Here is an 11,977-nt window from a genome sequence, read left to right on the forward strand (position 1 = left end):
TTGGCAGATAATGACTTTTAGAGTGGGGGTGTGGGCAGAGCAGTGAGGCATAATTATGGGGACGGGCAGGGGGCTCCATTAGTAGTCAATGATTTCATTAAAAAAAAATGATCATGAAATTCACTAGGGAACTTTGGCTCCTAGCCCTGCTTTTGATCTGCATACCCTCATATGAGGTGCCAGGCACACACTTTGAAAATTACAGCTTTCAAATGACCAAGGTGCACAAAAGCATACACAGGCAATCCCAGGTAGAGAATTTCTCAATCAAGAATTTTATTTTTGGATTAGTATCACCCGTTGATGAAGACCCTTTGGATTATGGGTACATGAGTGTCTGGGTAAAACAGATGTAAATAGCATGAGGGTAAAGACTCCACTAAAAGTAAATGATCTCTTTTAGGGAGAGATCACTTTGCCCAAAAACAAAATGTTTTTTGAGATATTATCTCGGATAAGAAAAAGGAAAGGACGGTCAACCACGAATTGTGGAGTATACATTGCACATCCAAACGTGATGATTGCTGCAGTGGCAGCGGCTGCTTCTGTGCCTTCTTCATTAACTTCCACATAAGCCTTGTGTATAACCTTGGTCAGACACAGGTCATTCCTGGCTGACATCCCAGAAAAATCAGCCATGGATCTGTCAAAGGCATCTGACATCCCCAATTTTTGAAGAATGTCTTCCATGTTTAAATCCTTCTCCAATTTAAATCTTGGAAGGAAAACTTCCACCTTAGTTTCATCCATCCTCTTTGGATTTAACCAATCTGCTAATTTCTCAGAAGTAAGTCCTTTTTCCAACTATAAATAAAAAGAGTTGCATAATGTAAGTCCCAAAGGATTTAGTTTAATTAGAAAAAATGTCTTCCCTACTTACTATATGCAAGGTTACTGTGCTACGTGTGGAGGACCCAAAGGAGGGGAAAAAAGGGTTATGACCCCAAGGAGCTTCTGTTCTACTGAAAAGTTAGGAAAAGTGATAAAAGCACAACCAAGCCAATCACATGCATTCTTAGTCTCTCTGTCTCTGTCTCTCTCTGTGTCTCTCTGTCTCTGTCTCTCTCTGTCTCTCTGTCTCTCTCTGTGTCTCTCTCTGTCTCTCTGTCTCTCTGTCTCTCTCTCACTCACACACACACACATACACCTACACACAACATTCAATTAGAGCCTGATACCTCTCTTTTCTGTACTTTCCTTCAGAGGAGCTTAGATTCAGAGCTGAAAGGGACCTTAGAGACCATCCAGAATAGCCCTCCATTTTACAGAAAAGGAAACAGATATTGCTTCCAGTCCCACAGGTGGTAAGAGGCTGAGGCAGAATTTCAACCAAGGTCTTGAATACAGCCTTCCTTTCCCCTGAGTTTTCCACCCCACAACATTCTCAGTTAAAAAAATCCACAACATCTTAGTTTAGCTCAGAAAACAGGTTTCCTTCTCTTGCTGCCCCCTTTCACTACTACCTTCCAATCTTAAACTTCTCTAGCACTTTGTCGCTTTCAAAGCATTTTCACACATTATCTCATCCACTCATCACTCCTCACAACAGCCCTTTGAATTATTTCAGACAGAGATTATTCCCATTTTACAGATGGTGAAATTGGCTCAAAGAAGTTCCATGATTTCCTAGTAGGCAAAATACTAACTTTTAAATTGTCAAGGTCTACTCAACCTGACTTTACATTGTATTATGTATTTACAAAATTGAGGTGGCTCACAGCTATGACAGATCATCTTGACCAGACTGAGAATCAGTCATTGGACTCTGTGATTCTAATGTAGGAGTTTTCTTCCAATGAAGCAATCAAAGGCAACCTGTTCTGTGCTTCCTGCTGACCTAATTATTTACCCAGACTTCCTTCCTGAAACATGTCTCTAGGTCACACGGATTTCCAATCACATCTCCAGCTTTGCTTATATGGCTCTCATTCTGCTTTGTCTGACCACATCAGCAGGATCTGTAAACCCACTCCCCTTCCCCTCTAGCAAATCAAGACTGTGAAACGTTAATAGATGCCCTCTAGTTACTTCTAAATTTCCACTATCAGTCTCTATTCCTAGTGAATTGAATCCTTAAATACCAACTATTCCTTCCCTATCCCTAAGACACTATCATACTGTACTACTTTGTGACACATCACATACAAAAATATCAGTATAACCTCCAGTCATTGATTTGGACATTCATCATGATTCATTTTAAAGGACTTGGTAATTATAGTGCTGCTGCTGTTTGTCCTTTGTTCTTGAAGAGGACTATGACATCAGGAGGGTGATGCCATAACATGCAAATGAATTGGATTTTAAGGAGGGAGGGGGCTGTGCAAAGTTAGCATTATCATTTCCTCCTTAGGAGCCATCTGAGTGTAGTGGCCAGATATGGATCAGGACAACTGGAGATGACCCAGCACGTAATGATATTATAGCCAATATTCAGATGTAGTGCCTACAGCTCTGAATCAAATTTTTAAAAAATTCTGGAAGTAGGTATCAACAATAATACTTCTCTCACCGTTTTTAGATCTGTGTTCTCATCTGGAAGCAAAATGACCATGTCCATTTGTCCTCCAACGTAAGGCAGAACTAGGATCTTGGTAAACACTTCTCCTATGTAGGTCATGCTAAATCTAGATTCCTGAAACATCATCTGTACTGGTTTCTGCTTCTCCTAAAAGGGGATAAATGAACATGAAAGTGAATCAAGGGGAATCAAAGGAGGCAGAAAAAATACAACTCACTAAAAAAAAAGAAGTGTATTTGTATGCCTGTACTTCAGATCTTTAAACTGTAAGTTCTCTGAGGGTATGAATCAAGTGTTTACAGAGTAATACCTTAATCCATTGTGGTTTGTTTCTTCATTAGGAAATGTGCTACATTTATATACATATATATGTATGTGTACACACACACACACACATATATATATATATATAATACACCTTTAATCACTTCATGTAAAATAGAGCTGCCATTGGCTGGCATATATGAATAAAAATATCTCTAATACCAGAACTATATTTTCAAGGTTCCCTAACTTTCCCTCTTCTTTTTTTGGAACTTCTCTTAACTAAGGTACTTAGTGCTCGCCTGTCTTCTTTATCCCTTTCCTTTTATAAGAGCAAGAAAGACTCAAAATTCAGTTAATTATACAACCAAATATTCAGTCAACCTTCAGTGTGAATGAGTTTCACTCAAACTGTATTAAGAGTTTAAGACTTATCTGACAGTGTAATGAAACCATTACCACCAGTTAAAGGAATTTCATGTATCACCAAGCTTATGAACCATAATTTAAAAAAAAAACCCTCCAGAATCTTTTATCCTTTTCAAAATACATTATTCCAACTCACAAGACTTACCTAGCCAGTACATCTTTTTAAGGGGATAACTATTAGGGGAAGTGGAGAGAAGAGACTAGTCCATACCTTTCTCTGTCCCCAAACCCCCATATTTGTACTGCATATTTTCTGGAACTTTTTTTTACATTATTCCAGTTAGTGGACAGGTTTTTTTGGATTGTAGACTAGACTTTTTTTTCTTTTAAATAGTATTGTTTTTCCTGACTACATGTAAAGACAATTTTTAACATTTTTTAAAATAAAATTTTGGGTTCCAAATTTTTTCTCTCCCTTCCTTACCTTCTCTCTAAGCAATTTGATATAGGTTCTATTGAAAAAGGTACCCCCAAAATTACTATATCTGTTTGCTGTGAATGAAACTGTGTCTAGTGCATCTGCCTGATAAGGTAAGACTTTGGTTCTCTACAGGCTCCTGATTGGCTCCTTTTGGCAAAGGGGCTTACCCTGTGTGCAATGCACCTGTCTGGTAAGGTAACTCAGAAAACTGATATATTAATCTCAGCAGCACTTTCACATTTCTAATTACAGTTTAGTGATATTCTGTAACATATCTTATCTTCAGTTGTTGTTCTAAAACTCACCAGGTCCTATATTACATTTCATCATTCACAATGAAGATTTTGTCATAAGAGTACATTGATAGAAAAGATTGTTTTTGTTCATAAAATGTTGTTTATTCCCTGAAACATGAGGTACTTTCCAGGCGTTTGATAGTTAACAGAAAAGCATTCAGATGAATAATGCCTTCTCTATGTTTCTGTATATGTATGTACACATATACATACACATATGCCTATATATATACATACACACACATATACATATATATCTACATCCTACAAAGTCTACCCTTTGTTACATCTTTTTATTACCTGATGATATTAACTCATATTGATCTCTCTTTTCTAAAGCCCTTTGCACTTATGGTGTGTCCCATAAAATGGGAAGGTTAAAAGCCTTTCTAATTCCTGGACTTAATAATGCAAAATCTTTAGTATATCAAAACATATATAGCAAAGGTTGAGGGACAGCCCTATTAGTCAATAAAGAGGATGGAGAGAAGAAAAACAGTTAAACAAAGAAAGGAAAAGAGTTAAGTTCAGAGTCTGATAGAAAAGAAAGCAGACTTAATTAAGCCACTGACACGCTATGCTAAGCTCAGACCAAAAGATTGAAAGGGTATATGTCATCTTTTTTTTTTTTTTGCTTTTTTTCGGGGGGAGAGCAATTGGGGTTAAGTGACTTGCCCAAGGTCACACGGCTAGTTTGTTTGTGTTCACTGTCTGAGGCCGGATTTGAACTCAGGTCCTCCTCTGACTCCAGGGTCTGTGCTCTATTCACTGCACCCCCTAGCCGCCCCTATATGTCATCTTTTTAAGGAAGCTAGCAAAAGACTCCTGAAGGAAGAATAACCTGGATAATGGGAGATCAGACAGATATCCTAACTGACGAAAATAAGGGTTTGTGTTTGTTTTTTTGTTTTTGTTTTTCTTTTTGCTTCTCTTGAGTTTGCTTATGTCCTCAGTGCCCAGGGCAAAATTATTTTCAAACTGAAAGACAAGTCTAACAGCATGTCCTCTTCCTCCATGATTTATCACTACAAAGTTTACAAGAAAACAAACACAGAAAAGGTGAGGAAGCCATCTTCCAGAGACTATTGTAATGAGAGAGTTTCTAAGGTCTAGAGGTGAGGAAAGTGACTGGTGAAATGAAGAAACACTGAGCTGTAGGATTGAATTATTTATTATATCACAATATAGAAAGAAAAGCTTGAGGGAGAGCCCTGTTGGGTGGAGAAGGACAAGGAGAGAGAGAGAGAGAGTTAGTATAGTTAAGTAAAGAAAAGAGAGAGTTTAGTTGTGTGTTGTTAGCTCTTCATCTATATCTTAAGAAAGAAAGCGGGGGTGGCCAGGTAGCACAGCGAGTAAGAGCACTGGCTCCAGTGTCAGACTGACCTGGAGATCGAATCCCGGGCTCAGACACTTAGCACCCACCCAGAAACATCTGGCTGTGTAACCTTGAGCAAGTTACTTAACCCCAATTGCTTAGGGGCAGCCAGGTGGCTCAGCGAGTAAGGGCACCGGCTCCAGTGTTGGGACGACCTGGAGATCGAATCCCGGGCTCAGACACTCAGCACCACACCCAGAAATAATAATAACTGGCCGTGTAACCTTGAGCAAGTTACTTAACCCCGATTGCTTAAAAAAAAAAAAAGAAAGGGAATATGTTGCTTTTATCCCATTATCCTAGTTGCCCATGAGGTCCCAGGATATTGCAAAATTGCCACTTACTTTGTTGATTTTGAACATCATTTCTCTTGTCCTCTGTTTATCAAAATGTTTTTCCCATTTTCCATTGAAATAGATGGCATTCACAAGTACCAGAGTGGTCAGTGAAGTAATGAAACCATTACGTAGCAGTTCTGCAATCTTACCTGTAAAAGAACATTAGAGATTAAATCTAGCAGAGAGGTAGACCTAATCACATCTAAAACCAATGGGATAACATTCAAAAAGCATTTTATAAACCCTAAATAGTTCTAGTTGGCCTTCTCCTAATCATCATCATTAAGAAAACAGTGATTATAAAATCTGTCAGCAAATACACTAGGCAGGGTTTCAATCTCTACAAATTAGTCAAATATAACCACTCATCTTTATATTGCACTGTCTACCAATGAAATAATCTGTCCATTCAATGTTGCAAAGAAAAAAAAAATATATATATATATACACACATAAACACATATACACACTGAAGTTTTTTTTTTTCCTGCATTTTGGTGTAGTAGCAAATATGACTCTGAATACCATGATCATCTTGCAAAAAAGAACCATTTCCACCTACACTGTATCCCTCCCTTCACTGAGTATCTTAAAGAAAAATTCTCTTTACAATTCCAAAATGTGTTAACATTTACGATCTAATATAGACTCACAAAAACCTTATGAGGTTTTTGATATATTATAATTATCCCCCATGAATAAATAGAGAAATGGAGGCTTAGAAAAGTGAGGAGGCTTGTTCAAGGTCACAGAGTTAGTAAGTAGCAGTTCTTAGATTTGACTTTGCTGACTCCAAGGCTTTTCATTTTTTATTGTTGCAGCTTTTATCCATTATAGATTTTTAGTCATTTCACTAAGTACTTCACAATTACTTGCAAATATAATTCTATATCCATTTTTTTTAAGGTTTGATTCAAATTCTCCCCATTCCTCCTCTTCCATTTGTACCCTCCTTGAAAAGATAAGGAATTTGATTTTGATTATACATGTGAAGTCATGCCAAATATATTTCCATATTAGCCATGTTACAAAAGAAAACACAAAGCAAAAAGAAATTAAATTTTTAAAAGGATGCTCCAATCTAAATTCAAAGTTCTTAAGTTCTCCCTTTGAAGGTGGATAGCATTTTCATCATGGATGTTTTGGAATTGTCTTGGATAATTGTTTTGATCAGAATACCTAAACTGACTTAATTATACCACAAGAGTATTCCATCACAATCATATAACACAACTTGTTCAGTCATTCCCCAATTAAGGGGCAATCCCTCAATTTCCATTTTTTTTACTACCACAAATAGAGCTGCTGTAAATATTTTTGTACATACAAGTACTTTTCCCCTTTCTTTGATCTCTTTGGGATCTAGACCTAGTACTGGTATTGCTGGGTGCAAGGGTATGCACAGTTTTATACCCCTTTGGGTGTCGTTCCAATGTGTTTTCCAGAATGGTTGGATCAGTTCACAACTCTACCAACAGTGTACTAGTGTCCCTATCTTTCCACGTTTCCTCTAGGATTTGTGATGTTCCTTTTTTACCATGTTAGCCAATATTATACATGTAAGGTGGAATCTCAGAGTTGTTTTGATTTGCATTTCTCTAATCAGTTGTGATTTGGAGCATTTTTTCATATGACTATTGACAGCTTTGATTTCTTCTTCTGAAAACTGCCTGTTCATATCCTTTTAACATTTATCAGCTGACTCTAATTTTTATAAATTTGGTTCTCTCCCCTATACATTTGAGAAATAGGACCTTTCTTAGTAAAACTTAGTGTAAAAAAACCCTCCCAGGTTTCTGCTTTCCTTCTAGTTTTAGCTACATTCGTTTTTGTTTTGTTTCTGGTTCATGTGTGTGTGTGTGTGTGTGTGTGTGTGTGTGTGTGTGTGTGTGTGTGTGTGTGTGTGCGAGTATGTGCATGTACAAAAAAGTTTTGTAATTTCATGTAATCAAAATCCTCCATTTTAGTTAGCATACTCATTTTCAACTCTTAGTGTGTCAAACTTTTTCCTTTTGCGTAGATCTGACATTTTTTCATATTCTTGTAATTTGCTTATGATATCCACCTTGAAGTCTAAATCATTTATCCATTCTGACCTCATCTTGATAAACACTATGAGACACTGGTCTACACCTAAGTTTCTTGCAAACTGCTTTCTGGTATTCCCAGCAATGTCTGTCACATGATGAGTTCTTACCCAAAAGCTTGGAACTTTGAGTTATCAAAAAAGATTATAATGGTCATTTGCTATTGTCTATTATGTATCTCATCTATTCCACTGATCCATCACTCTATTTCTTCTCCAGTACCAGTCTGTTTTCATGATCACTGCTTCATAATATAGTTTGAAATCAGGTACTGCTAGACCTCCTTCCTTCACATTTTTTTTCATTGATTCCTTTAATATTCTAGACCTTGCATTCATCCATATGAATTTTGTTATTAATTTTTCTAGCTCTATAAAATAATCTTTGGTAGTTCTTTGGGATGATAATGAGTAAGTAAATCAACTGAGGTAGAACTGTCATTTTTATTGTATTGATTGAGCCTACCCATTAGCAAGGAGTATTTCTCCAATTACTTAGAATTGTCTTTGAGTGGAGTGTTTTGTAACTGTGTTTGTATAGTCTCTGGGTTTATAGTGGCAGATAAAAGTCCCAAGTATTTTATATAGTCTGTAGTTATTTTAAATGGAATTTCTCTTTCTGTCTCCTTCAGCTGGATTTTGTTGGGAGAATAGAGAAATGCTGCTGAGTTACGTGGGTTAATTTTTTATCCTGCAACTCTGTTACAGATGCTCATCATTACAATTTGTTTTTTGGCTGATTTTCCAGGGTTCTCTAACTATACCATTCTGGCATCAGCAATGAGCAGTGATTGTGTTTCCTCATTGCCTGTTTTTATTCCTTCCATTTCTTTTTTCCTTTCTCATTTCTATTAGCATCTCTAGTACAATATGGAATAATAGTGGCGATAATGGATGCCCTTGCTTCACTCCTGACCATATGGGGAAGGCTTCAAGTTTTTCCCCATTAAGATAATTGCTCTTAGTTTTTGAAAGGCATTATTTATCATTTAAAGAAAGGCTCCATTGATTCCCATGCTTTCAAGCATTTTTAGTAGGAATGGGTGTTGTATTTTATGAAAAGCCTTTTCTGCAGCTATTGACATATCATATGATTTTTATTGGGTTTGTTATTGATATGGACAATTATACAGCTTTTCTTCTTATTGAACAAGCCCTGCATTACTGGTATCAATCTCATCTGGTATGTATCTATGTAAACTTGGAGATATATTGTGATAATCTCCTTGCTAGAATTTTATTTAAGATTTTTACATCAATATCCATTAGGGAAATTGGTCAGCATTTCCTTGTGCCTCATATATAAACCTGTTGTTTTTTATGGTTTTTTTTCCCCTTTGCTTTAATACCTTTACCTCATTCTCCCTCTGTCACTCTTATTTGATTTTGAAAAACATTCCTTAGTTCTCCCAGGAATTTTGTTGAGATTGTATCCATTTCCTTTTTTTTTTTTGCACTTTTATCAAAGCTGTTTTGACTTCATTGTCTTCTAAATTTGTGTTTTGATTTTCCTTGTCAAAATAGTAGCCTTTTATGACCAGGTACATTTTTTTTTGCTTGTTTTCCCCTTTATTTCTTGATTTTAAATTTTATATTAAAGCTTGCCTCTGTGGCCAGCGTGATGGGAAGGGGTGCTCTTCCAAATCTCAGGCTTTTTTGTACTGCTGTTTTCAGAGCAAGCTCTTGAGTTTTGGAAGTTTTCATTGCTTCCAAGGTGATATGATCTGGAGAGACATGTGGCTACTTCTGCCTTGGTCTACATTTGGCAAGGGTTCCTGATTCTTTGGTACTGCAATCAATACTGCTCTTCAGGATTCCTGCTCTCTTGAGACCACAAACAATATTGTTCCTAAGGGTCACTGATGTCTTGGAACTGGAAGTGATACTGCTCCTCAGGGCTCCTACTCCCTCTGACTGGAAGTGCTCCCCGTCACCCTTGAGTTAGGACCCAGAAGTGGGTACAGGTAATGCAGTTGTTCAAACAGCAACTGACCCTGCATGTACTGCTATCACTGAGGTCCACTCTAATCTCTTTGTGACCAGATGCCAGGTCCCTTTACCATCTCTGACCTGAGAGGTCCTGAAGCTGCTGATGTTTCTGTCTCTACCACCTAGACCACCACTATGTTGTGGACTGTGAGTCACCCTCCATCCCCATGTCACAATCTCTCTTTCCACCCTTTAAGTTAACCTGGGATCACTGGAAGAATGTCTCACCCTGACCTTCTGTATGCTCTTCTACTCCAGAGTTTGATTTGAGGCATTATTTTAAAGTTGTTATAGGGAAATGTTGGGAGGGCCAAGTGGAGGAATTTCTCTACTCTGCCATCTTGGCTCTATTCCCAGAAGTTCTCAAGCCTTATTTCTACTATACTGTATGTTGAAAGAAATACTTTATCATCATAAAAAAAATTCTCTCAGTTTCCACAAAGCACACAGTCCTAAAACAGTATCCTATTTACAAAACATTTTACTTGTAATTTAAATGAAGTGAAAATGAGTCAATTTAAATATAGTCAACAAAATAAAATATATCCACCATGAATAATAAATGCATGTAAATACAGATATTTAATGGGCATAGGAGAGGAGAATTCACTTCTATGTGGGCTTTAATGAGGATATGGTAACTTTGTTGGGGTGGATGGGAAACTGTAGGCAGCATCACAAAATGAGAAGCCTCCGACTGCTAGCATGGGAATGTTTATTTGAGCCATTCAACCAAAGGAGGCATAGATTTTTGTGGGAAATGATTCATTCTACAGACTGATTACTACATTCAGAAGCATTATTGACACTGTGGACAATGAAAAAGAGGAGAAAAATAAAGAAAATTTTATATCATTTAATGGACAGATATTTGTATCCTCACTTATTGCTTAGAAAATAAGTCCTTTTTTTGCACTTTTCAGAAGAGCCATCAGAATCATTAGCCACTATTTTTCAAAGAGCTAACAAGAAATTCCATGATTTCTTACCTTCTGTCTTTTCTTCTACCCACTTATTTATATGCTTTCTTGCTTCCTCAGGAGCATTTGCAAAGTCAAGTTCTTCCATTTTTGAATGGTAGAATTTTTGACAGGATTCCTTAAAAGACTGAACAACAGGACAAACAATACAAGCAAGGTTCACAATTCCAAAACTAAATGTCGCTAATGCACAGTCAGGAAATTTTGGACCCCTTCTTCCTGACAGCCACAATTATCTTACAGATCACCATATACTGCCCCACAATATTTGTGTTTGACTTGGATAAATGTAAGTCTTTAACCTAACTGAAGCTATTCACTTAAAAATTTGATATCAGGGCTTGTTAGATCCATTTAAGTTTTATTAGCACAAAAAGATCACTTAAAAAGCAATGGTAATGGCCAGGAAACCCAAGGCAAAATTAATGTTCCAACTTCCTCTAATAAATCAACAAATTGCTATTTCAAAGTAAACATTCAGAATGAGATGATTAATCCAGGACCTCATTATCTATAGGATCACAGCATCATAGAGTTTGAACTAGAAGACTTGGTAGGCATCTAATCTAACCTTTACAATTTTATGGAGAAGAAAACTAAGATCTAGTTAGATGACTTGTCCATATACCAATAGCAGAGATAAGATTACAGCTCTCATAGTGCTGTGCCCATCGTATCATGCCTTTTATCCTTAAAAAGTATGGAAAATAACATGATGTTCTGGGGGTGAAGAATCTTTTCAAACAGTTCAAACTGAATTTTCATTAACATGGCAATAGAAGGATTTCTCCTGTCATATGACTCATTCATCTCTCTTTAGCCTGAAATTTTCTTTGATATTCTTAAATTAACATGGGGAGAAATAATAGATAAGACTTACTGGGTTAAAATCATAAGTGTTTTCTCCAAAGAGACAGTTAGCAATTCTTAGCAGGCATTCACTGCCAGTTTTCTTAGTTCCTGCGAGAAAAGACTGCAAACTCTGGTGGACATCTGTACCTTCCTTTAAAGAAAGAACCTGTTTAGGAAAAAAAAAAGTACAGCTTCAGTATTGATTTCCTTTCTTTAAAAAGAAAAACGAGATCATTAAAGGAAAATCACGTGAAAGCTCTACAGAGACTGAGGACATTTAAAAATAAGATTTGAGGATGTCACTCACCTATTCTATAAGCTCCAACAGCCCCCTATTGCCTTGTGGAACAAATACAAGTCTTCTCTGTTCAGCATTTAAAGCCCTTTCCCACCTGGTTTCAATGTACTTTTCCAGATTATACATTA

The 11,977-nt window shown here is 36.9% G+C and overlaps 1 protein-coding gene across 1 annotated transcript; it reads right to left on the reverse strand.

Moving 5' to 3' along the window:
- Nucleotides 1-252: 252 nt before the first annotated feature.
- LOC138171030 (serpin B6-like) lies at nt 253-11,742 on the reverse strand (the record flags this gene model as incomplete). Its single annotated transcript, XM_069100483.1, has 5 exons — nt 253-804; nt 2,513-2,668; nt 5,651-5,793; nt 10,709-10,826; nt 11,580-11,742. Coding segments are annotated over 5 exons (985 nt in total), but the record flags the coding sequence as incomplete, so codon positions are not given.
- Nucleotides 11,743-11,977: the final 235 nt, after the last annotated feature.

This window comes from Petaurus breviceps, unplaced genomic scaffold, assembly GCF_028583685.1.
Source record: "Petaurus breviceps papuanus isolate PSGF00001 unplaced genomic scaffold, PetGlider_PUasm1.0 409, whole genome shotgun sequence".
NCBI lineage: Eukaryota > Metazoa > Chordata > Mammalia > Diprotodontia > Petauridae > Petaurus > Petaurus breviceps.